Source organism: Microcaecilia unicolor, chromosome 13, assembly GCF_901765095.1.
Source record: "Microcaecilia unicolor chromosome 13, aMicUni1.1, whole genome shotgun sequence".
Taxonomy (NCBI): Eukaryota; Metazoa; Chordata; class Amphibia; order Gymnophiona; family Siphonopidae; genus Microcaecilia; species Microcaecilia unicolor.
This window is the reverse complement of record NC_044043.1, coordinates 14120933-14146904: the sequence shown is the minus strand read 5'-3', so window position 1 is coordinate 14146904 and position 25972 is coordinate 14120933. Positions and strand designations below refer to the sequence as shown.

General features: G+C 46.3%; 1 protein-coding gene across 2 annotated transcripts in view; it reads right to left on the bottom strand.

Annotated features, from left to right (window-relative positions):
* HIP1 (huntingtin interacting protein 1) overlaps nucleotides 1–25972 on the bottom strand; it is a 320025-nt gene that overhangs the window by 195715 nt on the left and 98338 nt on the right. For both annotated transcript variants that reach the window (XM_030222554.1, XM_030222555.1), the window contains exons 5-7: nucleotides 22037–22117; nucleotides 20078–20154; nucleotides 13577–13638 (exon numbers count right to left, since the gene is read on the bottom strand). In XM_030222554.1, coding sequence (XP_030078414.1) covers nucleotides 13577–13638; nucleotides 20078–20154; nucleotides 22037–22117 — 220 coding nt within the window. The remainder of the gene's footprint in view (nucleotides 1–13576; nucleotides 13639–20077; nucleotides 20155–22036; nucleotides 22118–25972) is intronic.

Sequence of the window (25972 nt, the reverse complement as noted above, 5' to 3'; positions counted from 1 at the left end):
TAAAATAAAATCAGTTATCTTACTGTTGTTGTTTGGTGATTTTATCTTTCCAATCATCTTGTTCCCTGTCTCTGGTTCTGCTTCCCTGTACTCTGAACTCTGCTTCCAGGGCTTCCAGTCTAGTATTCACTATTTCTTTTTTACTCCTCTTTCTCATCCTGCCTTATAGCCATCTTTCACATTCAACTTTCATCCATTTTTAACTCCTTTTCAGTTCTGTAGTTTCCATCTCTTCCCTTCCCTTCATGGGCACCATCTCCTCCATTCTCAATTCCCTTTCCTTCCCTGGGAACCATCTCCTCCTGTCTCTCTTCTCTTCTCTCCCCTTCCCCTCCATTGGCACAGTTTCCTCCTATCTCTCTTCTCTTCTGTTCCTCTCCATGGGCACTGTCTCCTGTCTCTCTTCCCTCCCCTTTCCTTCCACAGGCACCGTCTCCTGTCTCTCTTCCCTCCCCTTTCCTTCCACAGGCACCGTCTCTTCTCTTCCCTTCCCTGGACACCATCCCTTCCTTCCCCTCTGCGGGCACCTTCCCTTCCCCTCTACGGGCACCGTCTCTTCTGTCCCCTTCCCTTTCCCTTCATGGGCATCATCTCTTCCCTCCATCCACTCCACGGGCACTGTCTCTTCCCTCCACTCCACAATCACCATCTCCCTTGTTTTTTTTTTCCATCACCTGACTTATTTCCAGCATCTGTCCCTCTCAAACACATCACTTTCTCTCTCTCTCTCTCCCAGGAAATCTTCCTGTGCTTCTGAACCCTCTCCCTCATGATCCCCATTCTCTCTCTCTCTCCTTCTTTCTCCCAACAACTCTTCCTTTGCTTCTGAACCCTCCTCCCCCCCCCCCCCCCCAGTCTCTATTCTCCCTCTTTGTCTCAACTCTTCTTCTTGTGCTTCTGAATCCTCCCCCTTCATGGACTCTCCCCCCCCCCCTCCAAGGTCCCCATTCTCTCTCTCTTTCTCCCCCGTGGTCCGCATTCTGCCTTCTCTCTTTCCTTATACCTGCTCCTCTCGGCCCTCCAACTTGTCTTCAGCACTGCAGGCATACTGCTTCTTTTAATCGCCCAAAGCCTCTGTAGGGTCCTGCTTCCTCTGACAGAACTTCCTGTTTCCCAGCAGGACGCTACATAGAGAGGCTTCATGCGGCTGAAAGAAGCAGCATGCCTTCATTGCACCTCTTCTGGGCCCCAGCAGTGCTGCTGCTTAGAACCCCTCCAACCTTGCCCTGGACCCAAAGTGCCACGGACTCATACCTCCGCAGTTACTTCCAGGTCACGGGTGTAGCTCCACCTTCCCCACATCGCTTGGGAACAGCACAATAGCAGAGCCGACCGGGACCCAGCAGCTGGTCTCTGCAGCCCAGGTATGCCCACAAAGGGAGCAATGGATGAGGCAGCCAGACCTGGCATTAACGTGTATTAAAATTTTTAATGAATGTTAAACATGTGAGTTAATCACGTTATTAAAGTGCTAGATGTGCAGCCCTAGTTATCATACATCAGAAAAGTAATCAGTCCCTGGCAAGGACATTGACCTATTTGACATCCAAGGAGCTCACTATCCCTGCACAGGGATGAGAAAGAGGGCAGAGAGAAGAGCAAGTGGATACGTGATAGAGGCAATCGATGGTAGCATCAAGACCCATCTACTGACTCTCATTGAATGCAATCAAATAACCAATAATAGGGAGGAAATTTCCACACTAGAGGCTGCACAACACCATTGTCATGTCCAGCCTATAGGCGGAGTATCTGCAGCCTTTGGACCCAAATGCCTAGATCTTTCTCTTGTAGGGAAGAGATGTACTACCACTGACCAGAGTACGTGAGGTATGTGAAGGATCACCTGGCGCTCCATATGCCTACCGACTCACCCTGAGGTGGGTGATAGTAGCCGATGTCTGCCTCAACAGACTGAGAAGACCAAGTGTAGATGTCTACAAAACATGCATCTTAGAAAATGGGCATCACCTTGTTTAAACCTTGTCAAAACCATCTGTACATGAAAGAGGTTTACAACTGGAAAGAACCTGAACCTATCACAACCAGTTGTCAGGACACCTCTCCGCCAGATTTAGGAGAACATCTGGGGAAATTGGTGTTCCAAGTCACCAAGGATGATGATAAACCAACTCTCTCAATAGAGGATGGAGAGGTCTTGATAGTTCTGGATAAAGAATTCTACAAGGATGAGTCCAACAGCTGGGTGGCTCTGTTGCCATTCAGGACACCCAGAAAATGACCAGAACAGATCCTGGCTCTGATGCGGAGATCAGTCCAGAGATAAATGTTCTTGCTACTAATGTATCTGAAAGCAACTTAGGAGCTTGGTGTTTCTCTCGTTTCTTGACATGACGAATGCTATTGTACATCTTATTCACATGGCATCTTCATTTCATCAGTTGAAAAAGAACTCAGCACCTGTCACTGCTGGCACATCTGTTCAAAGCCTCTCCCCATCATGCGTTGCGTACAACGAGAAGTATACAACGAAGAAATAAAATACATCAAAAAAGGCATGAACCTTCAAAGGGGTAGCCCATTTCTAAAATTGAACCCCTTTATTGACAAGGAAGGTCATCTGAGAGTCGGCGGCTGCCTCGCCCAAGCAGAACTAGAGAAGGGTGAGTAAATGAGATTATCGGAATGGAGAGTACCATCATGCATTGCGTACAACATGAAGTATACGACAAAGAAATAAAATACATCAAAAAAGGAATGAACCTTCGAAGGGGTAGCCCATTTCTAAAACTGAACCCCTTCATTGACAAGGAAGGTCATCTGAGAGTCGTCAGCCGCCTCGCCCAAGCAGAAGGGTGAGAAGAACCCCTTGATTAACCCAGGTCGGCACCATGTATCAATCTTGCTTGTGCGTCATTATCATGAGCAAGTTAAACATCAAGGACAACAGTTCATAGAGGTGGTTATCAGAGCCACAGGATTATGGATTGTGGATAGCATACTCATAGGCTGCCTCTGGCCTATACTGGGACTTCCTCTCTAAACTGCCCCACTTTTCACAAAGCAGGAAGTTATGTCAGAAGAGGCAGGACAAGTCAGAGAGGAAGTCCTTGTGCACAGTGTTGCCAGGTGGGCGGTTTTACCGCCCAATTGGGCGGTTTTCCGCGACCCGCCGAGGGAAATTTTTGCCTGCGGCGGGTTGCGGTTTTTTGGGCGTTTTTTTCGGCCGCGGGGGGCGGGGTTAGTGACGTTCTGGGCGGGGCCGATGACGGGGGAGGCGGGGCCGATGACGGCGGGGGTGGGGGTGTCAGGGGCGGGGTTTGAGTTTGGGCAGGTTTTGGGTGGGAAAAAAATTTTCCACCTGGCAACCCTGCTTGTGCAGGCAACTTATGAGTGCCACTGCCACTGCCTGGGTGAAGACTGCAGCTAAGATAATTTTAAGGTATGGGCGGGGGAAGGGTCTGACAGGGAGTGCATACGCAACACACACACCTAGTATAAATGCGCCACTGTGCACAGGGGTATTATCATCACTCTTTTTTCTGCTAGCTATTCCTCTCTATACCTCCCAGTGCACTGGCTTTGGCCTTCACCTTATCCCATAATTTCACTACCTTGAGATTACCAGACATTATCATCCTGAGATCTCTTTTTTAGTAAAAGCAACATCTGGTAAGGCATGGGGGACAGGGGTCTGCAGGTCATCTAATGGCACAGTCAAGGCAGGACTGATCCCCAGTCACTCCTGCCCATGCTGACTCCACTGTCAAAATGGCTCCCACTACCAGCAACAGTCTTGCTACTGTTGGTGAACACAATAACAATTGTGTGTTGGTAGTGCATCCACTGCATGAAATTTAACAGCTATTTGACCATTTTGTGTCATCCTCATTGCATTCAAAATTGATTGAGCACCTTAAAAAAACAAAAAAAAACCCCAAGGCTATACAAAGTGGTGTGCTAGAGCCGGCTCACACCGGCTCACAAGAGCCGGTTGTTAAATTTTTAAAGCTCTTGCGAGTCGGTGGTTGCGGCAGGCGAGCCAGCTCCCAGGGGCGGCGCAACCCGGCGGTAAGTGAGGTAAGCATGGCAGGAGGGCGCCACAAGCCATGCTTACCTCATCTCCCGCCGCTCCAGGGGATTTAAATTGTTGATTTACCTCCGTTTCAGCGACGCAGTCAAACCCTGTCTCTAGCCTTCACTTCGTTCCTGTCAGTGTCCCACCTTTTTCTGACGTCATTTTCTCTTTCCGCGAGGGCGGGACATTGACAGGAACGAAGTGAAGGCTAGAGACAGAGTTTGACTGTGGCTGCTGCGATGCAGGCAGGGGAGCTGAGAGAATCGCTAGGTGGGTATGGATGGCTGAAGGAGGGGCAGGGGAGCGGAGAGAATCGCTGGGTGGGTATGGATGGCTGAAGGAGGGGCAGGGGAGCGGAGAGAATCGCTGGGTGGGTATGGATGGCTGGAGGAGGGGCAGGGGAGTGGAGAGAATCGCTGGGTTGGTATGGATGGCTGGAGGGGGGGGCAGGGCAGCGGAGAGAATCGCTGGGTGGGTATGGATGGCTGGAGGAGGGGCAGGGGAGCGGAGAGAATCGCTGGGTTATGGATGGCTGGAGGGGGAGCAGGGCAGCGGAGAGAATCGCTGAGTGTGTATGGATGGCTGGAGGGGGGCAGGGCAGCGGAGAGAATCGCTGGGTAGGTATGGATGGCTGGAGGGGGGCATGGCAGCGGAGAGAATCACTGGGTGGGTATGGATGGCTGGAGGGGGGGCAGGGGAGAGGAGAGTTGCTGGGCATGGATGGAGCAGAGGGAAGGGAGAGAGAAGAAATGCTGGACATGGATGGAGGGATGGTAAGAGTGAGGAAGGAGATGAGATGAGGGGAAAGGAAGAGAGGAGAAGAACTGCACATGGATGAAGAAAATAGGCAGAAGCTGGATCCACTGGACAGTCAAGTCTGCGGAGGACCAGAAATGAAGAAGAAAGGAGGAAAGGAAAGAAATAAATGGAAAGGAAGCCCTGGAAACGGAGTTAAGAGGACAGATAGCAGCAGAATCGGATACTGGGCTAGCATGATCAGAAAAACAAAGTCACCAGACAACAAAGGTAGAAAAAATCATTTTATTTTCATTATAGTGTTTGGAATATGTCCACTTTGAGAATCAGGTGCTCAACATTAAAAGTTTATATTTATTTACTTATTTATGGCATTTTATCCCACATTAAACATGAATCAGATTGGAACCTGGGATCATAAAATATTTTTTTCCTGGAGTAATGCATTGCCCCCCCCCCCCAGGCTCTCTCCCCAGCTATAGCCAGCTCTGCAATTTAGGGGGGTGCAGAGGTGGACGGGGGGGGGGGGGGGGGGGGGGCGCAGAGGTGGACCGGGGAGAGAGCCTGTTGTTAAACATTTACCAGCACACCACTGGCTATACATCAGTTCTTCCCACCTCTTAGTATCTGTGCCAGAAGTGCATGTCGGAAACACCAAATTATCAGCTCTTAGCAAGCTTTGTTATCTCAGCAGCTTCTACTCCAGCTCTGTCAACACTGGCATTGATGTCCGTGCCAGAGAGTGCCTTGCATGTAATGCTAGAGACAGCGCCTGAGGAATGAGCTTCTGTGCTCACACGCCCAGAATATCCCAGACACAACATGGCCACAGCTATGCATTCTCTCAACGGTGCAGGTGATAAAGAGCTGATGTATTAAGCACTGGCAAAAGAAGGGAGCAAAAGCACTGAGAAGTGCTAGGAAGGAGAGAGGCTGAGGGTGTTGTTTTTTTTTTTTGGGGGGGGGGGGGCTGGGGTTTCTTCAGGCTTGCTGCAGTTGAGCTCTAGAAGTTCATTAAGCAACACCACCATAATGCTCGTGCCTAACCACTTAATGTTTGTCCCCAATTTTTATCTGTCCTACAACTAGTCTCCACCATTGAGGGAGCACAATTCTGGTCGCCACATCTCAAAAAAGATATAGTGTAATTAGAAAAGGTGCAGAGAAGGGTGACAAAAATGATAAAGGGGATGAGATGACTTCCCTATGAGGAAATGCTAAAGCGGCTAGGGCTCTTCAGCTTGGAGAAAAAGGCGGCTGAGGGGAGATATGATAGAGGTCTATAAAATAATGAGTGGAGTTGAATGGGTAGATGTGAAGCGTCTGCTCACGCTTTCCAAAAATACTAGGACTAGGGAGCATGCAATGAAGCTACAATGTAGTAAATTTAAAACGAATCGGATAAAATATTTCTTCACTCAACGTGTAACTAAACTCTGGAATTCGTTGCCAGGGAATGTGGTAAAGGCGGTTAGCTTAGCGGAGTTTAAAAAAGGTTTGGATGGTTTCCTAAAGGAAAAGTCCATAGACCATTATTAAATGGACTTCGGGAAAATCCGCTATTTCTGGGATAAGCAGTATAAAATATTTTGTACATTTTTGGGATCTTGCTGGGTATCTGTGACCTGGATTGGCCACTGTTGGAAACAGGATGCTGGGCTTGATGGACCTTTGGTCTTTCCCAGTATGGCAATACTTATGTACTTATGATTTATCATCGGGGGAGGCCCGATATTCAGCCTGTAGCAGTATGCAGTGTTGGAGCCACTCACAGCTGTGGACTCAACTGACCCTGGATATTCAATGCCAGGGCATGTACGGTTCCCGGCATTGACTATCAGAGTATCAACAATCACCTGGAAGTTATCTGGGCACAGTTGATATTTATAATGGTGCTCGGTTAACTTTAGTGCATAGAGTTAGAGCAGACTTTCTGCTGTCCTAAGTTTATGCGGTTACTTAGCCGGTTAGCGAACTGAAAACAGTCGTTAATCCCCTAAACAGGTGCTCTCTCCACCCATGCTCTGCCCCTCATCTGCTCCTTACCTAACCAGTTAGGAGGTGGCCTGTTAGTGGCAAAATTCACTGTTACTAAGTGGTTATGTGCCACTCAATATCAGGTGCCAGGTTGCTCAGTGGGGTTTATGTTTATTGAGATTTGATAAAACCGTCCTAGTTGCAACACAAATCAAGGCCATGAACAATACAAATGACTGCAACTAAATTCAGAAAAGAACTCCATCAAAATATAGGCCAGACATCGACAGTCACTTAACAGTACCATCCAAACGGTTATAAAAGAACCTGTCAACCATGCTGGCCGATTGGAAAAAAAAACTGTATAAAATCTGAAAAATCAATCAAAGGCTAATGAAAAAAAGATGAGTTTTAAAAGCTTTTTAAGGTTATCAATAGAAATCAAACAAAATAAAACATGGAAAAGAAAATAAGATGATACCTTTTTTATCGGACATAACTTAATACATTTCTTGATTAGCTTTCGAAGGTTGCCCTTCTTCGTCAGATCGGAAATAAGCAAATGTGCTAGCTGACAGTGTAAATAAGTGAAAACATTCAAGCATTACTATGACAGTCTGACAGGGTGGGAGGATGGAGGTGGGTCGGAGGTATGCATGGGCACATCAAAGCATATCATTGATATTCTAACAGGATGGGTGTGGATAGGTGACAGTTCTGATCTTAATGAGTGTGGTAAACTGTTCCTGCCAGTTAAACCCTTTTGAGTATTGGGTGGAGGGTTTCCGTCTTATGAAACGGATTACTTTGTTACTGAGATCTCAGTTTTCATATCCCACTGTCACCGTTTTCTGAATAACTAGATTTAGGATGAAGCCTATGGAATCAGCAGTAATCCCCACCTACAGTCTGAGCCTAGGGCACAGGGTTTTGTTTTTATTTACTGACAGGTGGCAACCCTGGTATGAGGTAAGAGAGATATTGAACACACAAAGAGGAGCAGATGGACGAAAACTGAAGAGCAGAGATCAGGAGGGAGGATAAACAGACAAAGGTGTGAAGCACAGAAAAGGAGGGAGGAAGGAAGGAAGTCGAAGTCAGGGAGGAGAGATGCCAATTCCTGGCAGGGAGCGGTGCTAAGCACTGCTTCCTCTGAAATGGAGTCAGACTTTTGCTCTAAGAATAGCCAGCACAGAATGGAAAACAGGCGACACGATGCTCCGCCTCCACTTCCCACGGTGGGGTTCTTGATTTTATGACTGTGCCTTTCTATATTTATCATAAAGGAAAAGTCTTGGCGACGCCCTCCTTTTGAATTGCAATACCCACGTTAGAAAGCAGCCGCCCTCTCCTTTGTACTTTTCCCCTCTAATTTCCTAGCAGTTGGAACATGGAACGACTCACACACACTTATAAATACATGCAAATAAATACGCACACATTAATAAATACAGGCAAATACACAAATCGGGGGCAGCAAAACACCTTTGCATTTGGTGTGGCAAACAAAACTACCTCCATCCCTGACTCCCAGAGCTCCCTAGTTTCTGTCTAAAGCAAAAGGTTTGGTAGGCCATGACCCCAGGGGACTATTGTATTGGCCTGTCTATGACAAGAATACAGACACACACATACAAATACACATGCATGAAGATACTTATCAACGTCAATTTAAATACATAGAGATTTTTTTTGACACACCATGCGAACACTTTGTTCCATTATAGTAATAGTGTGGCGCAAATCGTCACTGATCCACTTGTTTTATTTTGGTTTTTTTTTAATACTTTCTGTGTAGTTAACCTTCATCCTCAAAAACCATACACAAAGTTAAAGTATAAGCGTATTGCATCACTTAATTGGCAGCGATTTTTCACCAGAGGAGAACCTCCGCCAGCGTGGCCTGGAACAGACTTCCTGAGCCCATACGCCATGCGCCCTCCCTGCCCATTTTCAAGTCCTTACTCAAGGCCCATCTCTTCTCCCTTGCTTTTGGTGCCTAACCACCTTTCCATTCCTGATACCTACACTGACTACATAGTTTTTACCTTTAGATTGTAAGCTCTCTGGAGCAGGGACTGTCCTTCCCCATGTTTAAACTTGTACAGCGCTGCGTAACCCTGGCAGCGCTATAGAAATGCTAAGTAGTAGTAGTAGTGGCCAGGTTTCGGTTTCTTCTTCAGGGAATTGGTGGGTGGGAACTGTCCGGGTGGTAACTAGCCTGCTAGAATGTGACTAGCTAGTTAATTGCTTTAGCCAGAATAGTCAGGATATAATAAACCTAATAGTTTTATCATTTCTTTTGTACCGCATTTTTCGGACTATAAGACGCACCGGACCATAAGACGCACCTAGGTTTTAGAGGAGGGAAATAGGAAAAAAAAAAAATTTTCCTTTTTCCCTCCTCTAAAACCTAGGTGCTCCGGTGCGTCTTGTCAGAGTTCGGGATCGCCCTCCCCTACTCACGTCACGCGATGTTCCCTGGTGGGCCATTTTGAATCTCGCCGAGACCGTCAGGCAGCATACAGGAGGGCGGAGAGCAGCGTGCTGGGCAGGAAAGAGGGGGCTCTTTCCTGCCCCGACGTCACTAGACCACCAGGGAACATCGCGTGACGTAAGTAGGGGAGGGTGATCCCGAACTCGGGGGGAGGGCGATCCCGAAATCGGACCTCGCTACCTTCGGACTATAAGACGCACCCCCCATTTTCCTCCCAAATTTTGGGGGAAAAAAGTGCGTCTTATAGTCCGAAAAATACGGTAATTTATTTGAGAGCACCCTCAGATATTCCCACTATAGAAAACACAACAAATATCTGTAGCTTAGTGGTGAAGCACTTCTTTCATCGGGTTACTCATTTTTTCACGGTGAATCACCGAATAAGTGCTAACAGACTGGTATAATTCTTCAAATGATATAACAACAATGTCCTACCAGCCTTATGTGCAATTCAAAGAAGTGTAACCTGCACCAATGCTCATCAATATCAGTGATATCTTAAGGCGATTAATATTAAAATATTTAATGAACACTTATCTGAGTCCTGCTGTATCCGCGTTACTTTTATGCTGTGTCCAATATCTCCTTGTGTCTGAAAATAGGTTTATTATACCCTGGTTATAGTAGTTTGTCACCTTTGATTTACCTACCAGAGGTTAGAGGATACCTAGTTTTGGTTCGATTCTGTTAGCCAGAATATTGGCATTTAAGTATGCACTGATGCCCTCCAAGAGTGGAATGCAGAAGTGAATCATAAAAGCGTTCTAATGATGGGCTGAAGGGGAAAGCACGGGGAAGGAGAGGGGACAAAACAGAGAGACAGATGGGTAACCAGAAGGTGACAAGGCAGTAGATTTTTATGGTTTATAATGTGACTAGTAAAAAAGCCCCGTTTCTGATGCAAATGAAACGGGGGCTAGCAAGGTTTTCTTCTGTGTGCATGTGGGAGTGTGTGTGTCCCTGCCCTCTGGCCTCTCTCCCCTCCCCCCTCTGAGTCCTTCACTGTTACAGAGCCAGCGATTTGATTTCGTGCTCTGCTGTTTTCCTTCACTGACTGTGTTACAGAGAGGGCGGGGCAGACACTCATAGGGAAACCGGATATCTCGCCCCCTTCACACTTCCGGCTGGAGGCTTCAGGTGTTGCCTTTTATATAGAGAGATAATGTGAATTGATTTTTGTTAAGTCCTTTCTTGTCAACTTTCGAACAACCTGATCTTTTAAACACAAAGCTCTTATGTTCCTGAACTGTGCGGGATTCATGTGTGGTAAAGGCCATTAGAAATCTTCAATAATCACTGGAGGAAATCTGCATTTGCCTCTGGGTGTGGCCCTATCATCAATTCTATAATTACAGTGAATGGCTCATCTTTAGAAAATATTTAAACAGTAAATATACCCAAGGAGAAGGGGCAGGGCACCGGTTCATCAACCAAGCTGACAACCTTTCATCCCACTTTTCACAGTAATAATAGAGACAAATTGCTTAACTGGAACAGATGTTGTCCACGGACAGCAGGCTGATCAGGCATATAAGTGGGTGTTGTCATCTGATAGTACCAACAAAGAGCATTTCCACAGGTGTTTGGAAAAGCCTAGGGGCTTTTCTGGGAATGTACAGGACTGTCTGTGCAGCTGCATGGTCTTCTCAGTGTTATATATAGATTAATACAAGCCAAGTCCAGAAGGAGGAGGAAGAGCATGGCCGACTATGCTGCTTGTGGAGAGCGCTCGTTACTGAAAGACATGACGTGGACTTCTTAGAACTGTGCTTCCCAAGCTTTTTGTGGCTGTAACCCCATGATTACGGCCAAATAACATTGGGTGACCTCTTGGAGGTACAGAATAATGATAATGGAAAGCCAAAAGGCAGGTTTTATGATACCATTTGGGGTCCTGGCCCACTGTTTGGGAAGCTCTGCCTTAGAGGGATAAGCAGAATGATGGGCCTGTAAGCTGGATTTCTTAGCTAAGTATTACCTATCAAAAAAGCCACCAACAGACAGTAAAAATTAGAGAATGACACGGGGATAAAATTTGTCCCCATCCCCGTAGGTTCTGTCTCCATCGCCACCCCATCCCCGCAGGCCCTGTCTCCATCCCCGTCCAGTCCCTGCAGGCCCATCTCCATCCCCGCAGGTTCTGTCCCCGCCCCGTCTCCGTGGGCTTTGTTCTCATCTGCAGAAGACTTGAACACTTACGATTTTATGTACAAAAAGGAAAAATATGCTGTGCAACTTTTGTGCGTAAATTACAAATAGAAAACAATAATAACAATGAGCAACTATAATAAACCCTCCTACCACCACCACCACCACCCTCTACCCTTTCAACCCCAACAATAGCTGACTTCTACTATCCCAAGGAATCCTAATCCACCTTTTTAAAATGTCCAGGAGTGCAAAATACAACCCGTTCTGTATGCCCTAGAGGGGAGAAATATGCCCTTTGAAGTCTTCTTAGATGACGTGCTGGTAGCAGGATGTACAGGATTCCCCCATGCAAATTTTGCTAGCTGTGGCCAAAATGTTTGCTTGTTTTTCCCAAAAATAAAAATATTGTTGTCTGCATCAATCAAACATAAATAACAGTCCAGTTCATTAACAGGCTTCAAAGTAGAAAGTGACAAAGGGACAAAGTTTGTCCCCGCCCCGTCCCCATTCCCGCAGTTACCGCGGATCCCCGTCCTCTTGTCATTCTCTAGTAAAAATGTTTTGTGAAGGACTATCATATATTGTGCCTTTTTTATAAGGAAAATAATCTGTAATAATGAAAATGCATACTAGGGTGAACGGAATTGGATTCTACCCCTCAAGGAGATCCTGGAAAGCAGACTAATGAAATCTAATTCTGCCTCAAGCATTGGTGTCAATGAGATACGAATGTGTGGACAAAAGGCCACATCACAGCCTGCACATCTCAGCAGTGGAAGCTGAACTAAAGGTGGACAACTACTGTTTTCATAGCTTTGATGTGCCCTTCAGGAGTCAGGTTTGCTTGAGCCAGGGGCGTAGCCAGACAACAGATTTTGGGTGGGCCTAGGCAAGAAGTGGGTGGGAACCAAGTGTTCTCCCCCCCCCCCCCCCCCCCCCAACCACCAAAAATATATCTCAGCTGGCAGGAAAATGCTTCTTTCCAACTTGGCAGTCTGAAGTAGGCATGCGCTGAAAACTGAGCATGCACAGGTGCCAGTACCATTGAGAGCAGCATTTTCGTTACCATTAGGGGGAAGTCTTCAGCTGGCAGAGCTTGAGATCCCCACCAGCTACCGTTAAACGTGTGCTACTGTTGGGTGGGCCTGAGCTCTAAGTGGGTGGGCCCTGGCCCACCCCAGCCCACCTGTGGCTACGCCACTGGCTTGAGCATAACAAAAGGAGAAGTAATTTGCTATTCAATTAGACAGACTCTGCTTAGTTGGGCCAAAAGAAACAGAAAAGGTAGAACTTCCTTGGACAATTTTCAAAAGCCATTTACCCATGTCTAAGACTGAAAATTGGCATCTCTCACAGGCCACTTTATGTAAAAGCATCTTCAAAAAGGAATGTTTTAAGATCTATCTTAAACTTTGCCAACAAAGTTTGTGACCTAAGATGGAGTGGTATTTTTGTGTCGTGGAGGGCTCAGAATCAAGGGGTTCCTTTTACAAAGGCGCGCTGAAAAATGGCCTGCGGTAGTGTAGATGTGTGTTTTGGGCGCGCGCAGAATCACTTAAGCGCACCTGTAAAAAATGCCTTTTAAAAATTTTTGCCAAAAATGGACGTGCGGCAAAATGAACATTGCCACGCGTCCATTTGGGGTCTGAGGCCTTACCGCCAGCCATTGACCTAGTGGTAAAGACTCAAGCAGTAACCGGGTGGTAATGACCTATGTGTGTCAAATGCCACTTGGCGCGCATCTGATACGCACGTCCAAAAATAACAGATATTTTTCGGATGTGCGCAAAAAATGAAATTACCACAAGAGCCAGGTGGTAGCTGGGCAGTAACTCCATTTTGGCATGCGTTGGGCGTGCGTAGATGCTTACGCGGCTTAGTAAAAGGGCCTCTTGGTTAGTACTGGAAGTACTGGAGACTTAAGTGACTTGTCCAAGATCATAAGGAGCTGCAGTGGGATTTGAGGCCTGGCTTCCCTGGTTCTCAGCGCACTGTTCTAACCATTAGGCTACTCCTCCACTTCACTTGCGTGCTTGATCATCCTGCTTGCCCCTTGGAAAAAAAAGTAATATCTGACCTCTCCTGATCCCCTAACTCCCTAGAGAAGAGAAAAATATTTATCAAGAAAAAACGACAGAGAATAAAATTCTCCTTACCAGTCTGGAAAAGGTTCAGTTCACATTCCAAATAATCAAACATCTCCACAGTTAACTGGAAACTACAAGAAAAATTAAAATAAAGGAAGAGCAATTAGTCAACCACTAAAAACTAAGGGCCCTGCATTGTAGGCGCGTTAGCGTTTTTAATGTGCGTTAACCATGCAGGCACCTACAATATCTCTAAAGGCGCTTACACAGGGTGCACGTTAATTGATGTGTTAAAAACACTAACACACCTTAGTAAGCAGGGCCCTAAGGGTATAAAGAAAAGCCATTTACATTTATTTTAGTTGTTTGCAATACCTCTTATTCCGAAAAAGAGATCTAAGTAGTTTACAAGGTACAATACTTAATAGAAAAGTAAGAAAGAAAAGAACACCAATAAAGGATAGGGTAGAACATAAATTGCACAAAATTAAACCAAAAATTAAATAATAAAAGAGAAATAAATGCTTTGCTTAATATAAATATACTAGTAAAAAAGGCCCGTTTCTGACACAAATGAAACGGGCGCTAGCAAGGTTTTCCTCGGAGTGTGTATGTTTGAGAGAGTGTATGTGAGAGTGACTGTGTGTGTGAGAGAGAGTGACTGTGCGAGTGTGTGCAAGTGCGTATGTGAGACACAGTGTGAGTGAGAGAGAGAGAGAGAGAGTGTGTGTTTCACACAGAGTGTGTGTGAGACAGACTCTCTGTGAGATTCAGTGTATGAGACCAAGAGAGTGTGTGAGTGACTGTGTGACACATAGAGTGAATGTGATACAGTGTGAGACATAGAGTGTGTGAGAGACAGTGTGTGAGAGTGAGAGAGAGAGAGAAAGACATTGACTGTGAGAGAGACAGTGTGTATGTGACAGAGATACCTCCCCCCCCCTCTGGTGTCAGGCCCCCCTCCCTCCCTCTCTCTGGTGTCAGCCCCCCCTCTCTCTCTGGTGTCTGAGCATTACTGTGCAGGACGCTGAGCTCTGGCTGTGCTTCAAGGAACTGACCAATCCTATTTAATAGAATGCACCTCCAACATTCTGAAGCCGAGAAACCTTGTGTGGTTGGTCACTTCTGCTTGTGATGAACCCGGAAGTACGTGATGTCAATTCAGGAGATGGATACAGAGAGCAGGAATGCCTCAGCCATGCAGTCAGCGTCAGAACGTTGGAGGTGCCTTTTATTATATAGGAAAGGAACTGACCAATCCTATTTAATAGAATGCACCTCCAACATTCTGAAGCCGAGAAACCTCGTGTGGTTGGTCACTTCTGCTTGTGATGAACCCGGAAGTACGTGATGTCAATTCAGGAGATGGATACAGAGAGCAGGAATGCCTCAGCCATGCAGTCAGCGTCAGAATGTTGGAGGTGCCTTTTATTATATAGGAAAGGAACTGACCAATCCTATTTAATAGAATGCACCTCCAACATTCTGAAGCCGAGAAACCTCGTGTGGTTGGTCACTTCTGCTTGTGATGAACCCGGAAGTACGTGATGTCAATTCAGGAGATGGATACAGAGAGCAGGAATGCCTCAGCCATGCAGTCAGCTTCAGAATGTTGGAGGTGCGTTTTATTATATAGGATATTTGGAGACTATTTCCTCATGCAGGTAATCTGAAGGTAGCATTGGATGGAGGAATCCCAAATGCCATCTGGAAAAAATAGGTTTTCAGCAGTATTTTAAATCTAGAAAAAGAAAGTTCAAATCTAATGAATGCAGGAAGATTGTTCCACAGTTCTGGAGCTATGAAATAAAAAGCAGAGTTCCTTGTGGATGCAACACAAGCTTTTCTTGGCAGAAGGAGGACCAGAAGATGAGAGGCAAATTCAGGGGTTCTTTACAAAGGCGCGCTAGCGTTTTTATCACACACTAAAAATAAGAATGCGCTAAACGTTAGAGATTTCCATATATTCCTATGTGATAAATCAAACGTTAAATAGTCCGATGAACAGTGGAGGTATATCCAACATGTATAAATCACCCTTGCACTGTGTTTATTTATAAAACAGGTGAGTAGTCCGATTTTGAAAATTTTTATTGAAACTTCTTCACCTAATCTTTAGAAAATCTTAAAACATCTTCACTCATATAATCTTCATTAAATTTCAACATATATCAGACCTCTGTCTGTGCAAGGGTGATTTATAGATATATTCCTATGGGCATCTCTAGCGTTTAGCGCGCACTAACAACGCTATAACGCCTTTGTAAAGGACCACTTTAGTGTGGAGTCCATGGCCTGCAGAGTTTCTGTAGGGAACTTATTAAATTAAGCCTTTACTGGCTCAATATTCAGAAGCATTCACAAAATCTGCAGAGTGGTACCTGCTATATGAATAAAAGGCATATTTTCAAAGCACTTAGACTTACAAAGTTCTATAGTAACCTATGAAAGTTTGTTCTAAGGGGCAGGGGTGTAGACAGACCTCATAGTGGGAGGGAGCCAGAGCCCGAGGCTGGGGACACATTTTGAGTGCCGCCCCTCCCACACCATGTCTCGCCTCCCCACCGCCTCGCCCCCTCACAAATACCTTTGCTGGCAGAGGTCCCCAACCCCCACCAACCGAAGCCTTTTTCAGCGCGGTCTCCGGCGCAGCCAAGTTCGTTGCCTGCCCCCTGCTCTTCTTTCTTCTTGCTCCTCCTGTGCATGCTGACGCTGAGCCGAAGACTGCACTGAAGAAGGCTTCGGACCAGGGGCCCAGATGAAATTTGCGGGGACCTAGGTCCCCGTGGCCCCCCGTAGCTACGCCCCTGCTAAGGGGTCCTTTTACTGCACTAGTGTAGGCGCGTGTTTTGGGCGCGCGCAGATCCATTTTTCAGCGCGCCTGTAAAAAAGGCCTTATTTAAACTTTTTGCTGAAAATGGATGTGCGGCATAATAAAAGTAGGCGCGCGTCCATTTTGGGACTGAGGCCTTGCCGCCAGCCATTGATTTAGTGGTAAGGTCTCACGCGGTAATTGTCTACGCGCATAGAATGATAATTAACACCTGGTTTCTGCCGCAAGCCAGAAAATAAAAATGATTTTCCAGCACGCGTAGCGGACGCACGTCAAAAATGAAATTACCGCAAGGGCCACGCGGTAGCCGGGCGGTAACTCCAAATTGACGTGTGTTGGCCGCGTGTAGGCACCTACGCGGCTTAGTGTTTTGAAAATCCTATCCTAAGTATCCTATCTGTTAATTGTCAAAGGTACTAGCTAAAGGGTGCCATAACAAACAGCTTCGTCATTATCTTGATAATTTCAGGAGGTAACAAGAGCGCTACCCCCTCCCCCAACTCTATGGCTAGTCAGCGATATACGTAAGAAGAAATCCACCAGAAGATGTAGAACTTAAACCGCCCCACGGTAGATACAACAGTACAACAAAAAAAGTGGGAGAGCGACTAAGGATACCAAAGACAGGAAGATGTACGTTAAAAGAGAAAGTTTATTTGAAGTATGAAGACTCGACACAACGTCGTGTTTCGGCCGTTAGGCCTGCATCAGGAGTCTATAAAATTATATATATACGATAAAAACAAGTCAAATATTAAATAATAAACAAGTAGCATACACACATATAGGCATAAATGTAAAAATAAACCATAACTCTAATTTAGTATAAATGACAATTATTATATTTATGAATTAAAATGCATATAAACAAAATTTATATTTAGGGCATTGTGTCTATATTGGAGAATAATGAATATTTATATATGCAATAAATATTAAAAACAAATCAAATTCAATATATCTAATATAATAAAACGCACCGTGAACGTTCTGAAGACAACGTTCTGAAGTCACTCAAACACTCCCTGGCTGTAGGGTTCGTGGATTCATGGTGTGAAGCCAGCCAGCCGTCTCTGCCCCGCCCTCGCGTCAAACGTCATGACGTCAAGGGCGAAAAAAAAAAAAACCAAACGGATCGCACCCACGCACGGTGCGTTTTATTATATTACATTTACCTCCGTGGTGGCGGTTCCGGCAGCGCAGCATCAGGGAAGGAGGCGGCGCTCCCGACGTCTCTAGCCTTCCCTTCGCTGTGTTCCGCCTTCTTCCTTGACGTCAGAAGAAGGCGGAACACAGCGAAGGGAAGGCTAGACGTCGGGAGCGCCGCCTCCTTCCCTGACGCTACGCTGCCGGAACCGCCACGGAGGTAAATTTAAAAAGATAAAAAAAACAAAAAGGGATGTTGGGGGGAGAGAAGAGGGTGGGCAGTAAAGTTGAACAATGGGAGCGGGAGGGCAAGGGAAAAACGACAGCATGGATGCGAAGGGGGGGGGGAGAAGAGGGCGGGCCAGGCTGGGACATAGGAGAGAGAGGAGCATGGATGCGAGGGGGGTCATGGAAGGGAGAGAGGGGAATTGCTGGAAAAGGATGAATGGAGGGGGCAGGGGACAGAGGAGCATGGATGGGCATGGATTGGGAGGGCAGGGCTCAGGGAGAGGGGAATTGCTTGAAAGGGATGAATGGAGGGGGCAGGGGACAGAGGAGCATGGATGGGCATGGATTGGGAGGGCAGGGCTCAGGGAGAGAGGGGAATTGCTGGAAAGGGATGAATGGAGGGGACAGAGGAGCATGGATGGGCATGGATTGGGAGGGCAGGGCTCAGGGAGAGAGGGGAATTGCTGGAAAGGGATGAATGGAGGGGGCAGGGGACAGAGGAGCATGGATGGGCATGGATTGGGAGGGCAGGGCTCAGGGAGAGAGGGGAATTTCTGGATAGGGATGAATGGAGGGGACGGATGGGCATGGATGGATATGGATTGCAGGGCAGGGCTCAGGGAGAGAGGGGAATTGCTGGATAGGGATGAATGGAGGGGGCAGGTGACAGAGGAGCATGGATGGGCATGGATTGGGAGGGCAGGGCTCAGGGAGAGAGGGGAATTGCTGGATAGGGATGAATGGAGGGGGCAGGGGACAGAGGAGCATGGATGGGCATGGATTGGGAGGGCAGGGCTCAGGGAGAGAGGGGAATTGCTGGATAGGGATGAATGGAGGGGACAGATGGGCATGGATGGATATGGATTGCAGGGCAGGGCTCAGGGAGAGAGGGGAATTGCTTGATAGGGATGAATGGAGGGGGCAGGTGACAGAGGAGCATGGATGGGCATGGATTGGGAGGGCAGGGCTCAGGGAGAGAGGGAAATTGCTGGAAAAGGATGAATGGAGGGGGCAGGGGACAGATGGGCATGGATTGGGAGGGCAGGGCTCACACTCTCTCTCTCATATACAATGTCTTTCTGACTCACACTCTCACACACTCTGTCTCACACTGTATCACATTCACTCTCTATGTGCCACACAGTCACTCACACACTCGCTTGGTCTCATACACTCACTCTCACAGAGAATCTGTGTCTCACACACACTCTCTCTCTCGCACACACACACACACACACACTCTCTCTCACACTGTGTCTCACATACACACTTGCACACACTCTCATTCTCACACACACACTCTCTCACAAACACACTCACACCCAGACTCACTCTCTCTCTCACACACTCACACTTTCACTCTGTCTCTCACACAGTCACTCTCACATACACTCTCCCAAACATACACACTCCGAGGAAAACCTTGCTAGCGCCCGTTTCATTTGTGTCAGAAACGGGCCTTTTTTACTAGTATATAGATAAAACACATACATATATGAAATTATGAAAACAATGATAAAATAATGATAAAAATGTATGTGAATATATATAGTGATAAGACATGACTGTATGTAAATCTGCTTATACTGAATATACTGGAAATAACCATCAATATAAAACACAATTTATGTTATAAGCAGAACAAATGATTAAAGTCTACTAGTCAACGATCTACAACTGCTATTTGTATAGCTAAGCAGATTAATTTTGGCTGCCCATATATATCCGATAGCAGCGCTGGCTATGCAGAATCAATTTAAATGCTACAGCATTTAAACTCTGACCTCTGTAAGTTTTGTTGCAGGTTAGGCTATGGGAGAAATGTTGCCACATGTGAACGTACCGGACAGCAATACACCAGGGCGGTGGCGCTCGAATGCCCTTTTTCTGCACGTTACATCTGTACAACTCATCCCCAACGCACTTACCCTCGGATTGTAAATATGGTGCCCATTTGCGCATGATCCAGAGATGCGTGAGCAACTTGATTGGCCGACAAGCAATAACTGCCCGCTAACAACCAATTATCAATGTTAACTGGCACCATTTAGGATTTGCCCCCGCATCTGGCCACACGTTATTCTACAACGCATGGTGCCCAAGTCCCATCGCTCGCAATTCAAAAGGGGGCATGTCAGGGGCATTCCAAAAAGATGCGCACATTCTTGCAGAATGCTGGGTCTCTGCGCCCAGCTTGGGTGCCCATATTTACACCCGGTTTCAGCAGGCACGGAAATTGGCGCAAAGCGTTATTCTGTAAAGGCTGCGTGCCCTTTACAGAATCGCAATTATCTCTTCCGTCGCCCATTTTTCAGCACGATTTATAAAATCTGGCCCTTACATTTCACCAACTTAATACTTACAAGTTATTGACGTCATTTTCTCCTGTTTCATCCAGCTGTCGGTCACTCATCTGCAAATTGCCAGGAAACCTCGGGTTCTACAAGGAGAAGAGACAGGAGATAAGGAAGGTAAAGCAACTGGTTTCTGTCTAATCTTTGGCTCAGACAATAAATGCATCTTTACAACAGGCTGCAATAAGAACAACCCACATGTGTATAGAAATGACACAGAAGAGGGGAAGAGGAAAGAAGTCGGCGTGGAGGAATGCTATCTCACTGGTGTACAGGAAGGGCAATTTCTAAATTGATTCCCGCATGTAAAAAGCATTTTATTTGTGTAAATCGGCTGTTTGCAAACTGGGGCACTCTCGGTGTGGAGGGAGGTCAGGATCTTCCGCAGCACCCCTGAGAGTTTGCTGTGGTGCACCAGGCTGCCACGACACACAGTTTGGGAACCGCTGAACTAGTCACTTATCTAGAAACTGACAATATTTTGGTCATCTGGAAGTATTAATTCAAGCTATTATGTTGTCTACCTTAAACTAGTGTTTCCCGAGTTCGGTCCTGGAGTACCCCTTGCCAGTCAGGCTTTCAAGAGATCCACAATGAATATGCATAAAAGAGATTTGAATATAACGGAGGCAATGTATGCAGATCAACTTCATGCATATTCATTTGTGGATATCCTGAAAACCTGACTGGCAAAGGGGTACTCCAGGACCGGACTTGGGAAACACTGCCTTAGACAACTGCAGCCTTCTGTATGTTGGTTGCACTTACAAATTTGTCAAAATGCTACAACTAGACTGCTTTTTCAAGTTAAATGCTCAAAAAGGTAACCAAATCTTCATTGGTTACCTGTTCATGCTCGTTTTTATAAACATTGCACAGTGGTTTATAGCATGGTCTTGCACCTAGTTATATGCAATAGGATTCTGGGACCAGAACTAGAAAAGTTGCTGCCTGGCATCGTGTGGTGATATGGGGAACCACTGCACCCCATTAAAACCCAGGTAAAGGAGAGCGAGAGTTGGAACCGTGCATACCACCTGTGCCTCCTGAAAGGGACTGGTTACATCTTAGGCAGAGGGGGGCATTAGTTACATTTTCCAGCAAACCATATGCAGGTTGCAAAGTATTTAAACCTGACTGAAGTGAGCTGTCATCAAGCTGGCTGCTACTATTCCATCAAGATACTGATACTAGAACTTTAACATCTGTTATCTGGGAACGGTAAGGTACATCGCTGGAGAGAGGAAGCAGAGAGACTGTTGTAAATAAGTTGACCAGGACAGTTGTGTCTTGACTTGGAAGCTAAAGTAAAGTTTTGTTTTGGTTCAAATTGACAACTGGTGTGGACTAAGGTTATTCATAGAGCAATAAGCCTGGTGCTGTGCTTGACTGGCCTGCCAGGACTGGTCCTGAACAAACACAAGGAGCGCTGTCTCTCATTCAAGATATGCGCGTCTCTCTCACCTGGTTACGTACAGTGCTAAAGGGAGACCACGATGGTGATAATGGCCTGGTTCTGAGGAGTGCTAGCAAGAAACGTTCTGTGTAGTGTGCTAACACTTCTAGTGAGGGTTGGGGCCTCCTCCCACACTGCTACCTGCTTCCGTGCAGTGCGGCTGCCATTCCTGTTTCTAAAGCCCAGCACTGCAGCAGCTGCTCTCTAAGTGTATCCTCCGTACAGCTGTGTGGGAGCAAGAACAATATATGTACACAGAGAACAGGAGGGAGGAAGGAGACATGGGGGGGGGAGGGAAGAGAAGAGCCTGAGGCAGAACGAAGCAGTACGAACAAATTGAGAACTACTGGAAATGTGCCTAAAAAGATAGGAAAGGAGGATAGAGAGGAAAGAGAAGAAAAATAGAAAAGAAAAGAAATAAAGGGTGAGAATTAAGGAAGAGAAGGTGATGTAGCAAAGGGACAGGAGGGAGTGATGTGGAATGGGACAAAACAGAAAAATAAACCTCTTACTTTTGTGTGAAATTCCATTTTGGTTCTTAGCAGCTTGAGGTAGATGCTGCACAGCTGCCCGTACCCCTCACTCAGATGACCCTGTCAGACAGGAACAGCGAATAAAAGACCACCATCAAAACCCCCACAGAGGTGAGCGTAGCCCTGAGGCTCCCAGAGGGGCAAGGGGGGCCACACTCACTCTTTTAAAGGCAAAACTGAGGCACTGGAAGCTGACCTCCTTTCAGGAAGGAGAGCAACACCTTGCATGCTGACCGCAAGGGAGGGTGGCACCTCGTACCACATGAAGGGCTGGGGTGAAAACACAGCAGGGAAATAAGGGCGGCTTGTGTGCCTCAACCAAGTCATCAGAAAAATAATCCTCGAAAATAACGGGGGAATTCTGTAAACATCACCCAAGTTAGGTGCCCAAATGATCTGCGCTAATCTAATAATCTGTAAAGTGTGCTCTGGAAAGAGCCTGCTCTGTAGAATACTAGCTTAGCGTGCGTTTTGGGCCTAACGTTGGTTGTGAGCATTTATGCCTGCCACAGGCTAGTGCAGTGGGTCCCAAACCCGGTCCTGGAGGCACCCCAGCAAGTAAGGTTTTCAGTATATCCACAAGGAATATTCACGAGATATATTTGCATTAGGTGGAGGCACTGCATGCAAATCTCTCTCATACTGCTACTACTTATCATTTCTATAGCACTACTTGACGTATGCAATGCTGTACACTTGAACATGAAGAGACAGTCCCTGCTCGACAGAGCTTACAATCTAATCATGAATATTCATTGTGGGTATCCTGAAAACCTGATTGGCTGGGGTGCCTCCAGGAACCACTGAGCTAGTGTAAATGTTTGCGCTCAACTGGTGGCAGTCAGGTGGCAAATGCAGGTAGTCTAGAACATTGCGCCTCATTTCTGGGAAAGCCCCTGACCCTCCCAAGCCCCTCCCATAGCCACACCCCCTTTGGAATTGCACACATGCTACAGAATAGTGTGTACTGTGCTTGTTAACACCAATGACTGATCGTTAGCGCCTAACTGATGAAAGTATCAGCACGTATCTGGAATTTGCGCCCAAGTTTGAGTGACCTACTCAGAATCCGGGGGCTAGAGAAAGAGAGAATGGGTACAGAGCCTGTACGAATCTACAGTGAAGCACCAAACCATATTTCTCAAGACAGCAAAACAAACCCCAAAAGCTTCTCTCTGGAATAATCTCCCATCTCATTTTCAACTTGAAACCTGGAATAGTCCTTTAAAAAATTTAAGACTGGACTCGAGACTTATTTTTTATCCCCTCACATCCTATTTAGTCCTAGTTTATAAAGTGTTTTTTAAACTTTCCATAATCTGTGCTTGCAGCAGGGGAAGCTGGAGACATGGTCACATTACTGGTTTTACGTAAATTTGAACCGATATGGTCATCAAGCTCGGTGGGAACAGATTGAGCGCTGGAATATCGGATGAACAATAGATTTCTGAAAACCCAACTGGGTTGTGGACCTTGAGGACAGACACTGAATACACCCTGCTCTATTGTATCTTAACTCTCCGGTTTCACAGAGGAGAAAGCTTGAGAAAATAATAGGTTTTTAGGATGGCACTAAATTTCATAAAGGAGAGATCTGAACAGAGATCTGGGGGGCGAGCGAGTTTCACAGTGTAGGGCCAACACTGAAGCAGGAGGATCTGGAAGGAAGTGAGGTCATCTGTAGGTGGGTAGGGATAACGGTTGGCCAGGAACACCTGCCAACTCTGGACTTGTACAAGATCCAGCAAGTTGACAACCTAGTTTTGATCTTCCACAACAATTGTGGTTGCAGATAAATCGATTTCAGTCGGGCTGTGGATAGTGTGCATTTGATGAATGTCATTGGGGCTTCAAAGGTGATCCATGCTGCCCTTGTGGGGATAAGCAAACAATGGGCCAAATTATAAACACGTCCACTCAAACTTTACCTGCCTTGAAGCTTTGTACACCACATCTAACTCCACTATCGACTGGTTTAGTCGAGCGACAAAACATGCTACAAAATAGGTACAGAATCCAACTGCCTTTTTCAGCTGGCTGATGCCACTTCTTTACACAGACAACCAGTGGCTATCAGAATCCTGCCACTTGCTGACCGGGATTTTACAGGAAGAATTAACAACTCCAGGCAAACAAGCGCAATAATACATGAAAAACCTTGTTTCACCACACCAACCAGCTCTGGTTCTTTTCTACTCCCTTCTTCTGCGTAAGGAAGCACATTCCATGCCTGTGCATCTTGATATTAAAAAGACAAAATAAGACGAGACAACTTAAAACAAATTTAATCTTATTAGCAGTCGGAAAACTTAAATTTTACCTGATTTCGCAACCCTTAACAGCGGTCGGAAAAGGTCAAACAAATACTGAGTAGTTACCCCATGTAAAACTTTAAATACCATCATGAATATTTAAAATTTGATCCTTGCCACAAATCTTGAACATCCTGCATTGCTGTAAGCTAACATACCCCCCCCCCTATTTACAAAGCCGCGCTAGTGTCTGTTGGGGCGGTAATGCCAACACTGCCTATTCACTTTGAATGGGCTGTGTTGGCGTTGCTGCACAGCTTTGTAAACGGGGGGGGGGGGGGGGGGGGGGGGGGGGGGGTTAGACAGAAATAATGCTTGAACTATCAGGGTAAATTTCGGCAAGTCAAAATATTTCCTAACCCTTCTCAATTTTTTTTAATAAGAGAAAAGATAGCAGCTGGATACAGATCTAAGCCCATAAAATTCTCTCCTTGACTCCACCTTAAACTTAAATGAGGAATCGGTATATAGCACTGGAAATGGAAGAGGTGAAAATACTTCAGAATAAGGAGGAGCCACAACTTAGAAACTTCAAAGCTGTAAGATCAGCCACCACTGTACCCGCGAAGTGAAGGGTACATGTAGTAGAAAGGCATCCATCTGCCCATTAGACAGGAGTGCTTGTCTGTATGGTGCAGAGATCCAAGGCATTAAACAGAAAGATTGCGGAGACTGGTTAAGCGTACCAAATATTATCTGATGCTCCCTCATCCATGCTGGTACAAATGACATCACTAGGTATCCCAGTAAACACATCAGAAGTGACCGGGAAAGAGAAAAGCAGATCGGTGCACAGGTGGTGGTCTCCACAATCCTACCAGTCAAAGGTAAAGGGCAAAGCATTGAAGTTCATATTGTGCAGGTAGATAGTGTAGATGGGAGTATTTCAGCCTCTTGAACCATGGAATGACTTTCCAAGGACTGCTGAGCAGATATGCCATCTACCTATCAAAGAAGGGGTGAAATGCCTTCTGCAGCAGACCAGCTATTCTATTGAAAAGGTCTTCAAACTAGGGTCGTTGGGGATAGGTGGACAAATGCCCCAAGTAAGTAAAACATTTAACAGTTGTATAGAGATGGGAAAAAAGAGCAACAAACACTGCAAAAGCTATGTATACTGATGCCTCCCGGTGTGGGAAACAGCTCTAGATCCTGGAGGTTGTAATGGAAGAGGCTGACTTGGATTTAGTGGCAGTCACGGAGATATGCAGGAGAATTTTCAAAAGAGAAGGGCACCATCTTCCAACACAAATCGGGAGATGGGTGTCCTTCTCTCAGGGTCGCCCAAATTGGTATAATCAAAAGCCGATTTTGGGTGCCCTCAACTGCTTTCCGTCGCAGGGATGACCAAAGATCACAGGGGCGTGTCGGCAACGTACCGAAGGTGGGACTGGGGCGTGATTAAGAGATGGGCGTCCTCGGCCAATAATGGAAAAAAGAAGGGCGTCCCTGACGAGCATTTGGCCGACTTTACTTGGTCCATTTTTTTTCACGACCAAGCCTCGAAAAGGTGCCTGAACTGACCAGATGACCACTGGAGGGAATCAGGGATGACCTCCCCTTACTCCCGCAGTGGTCACCAACCCCCTCCCACCCTCAAAAA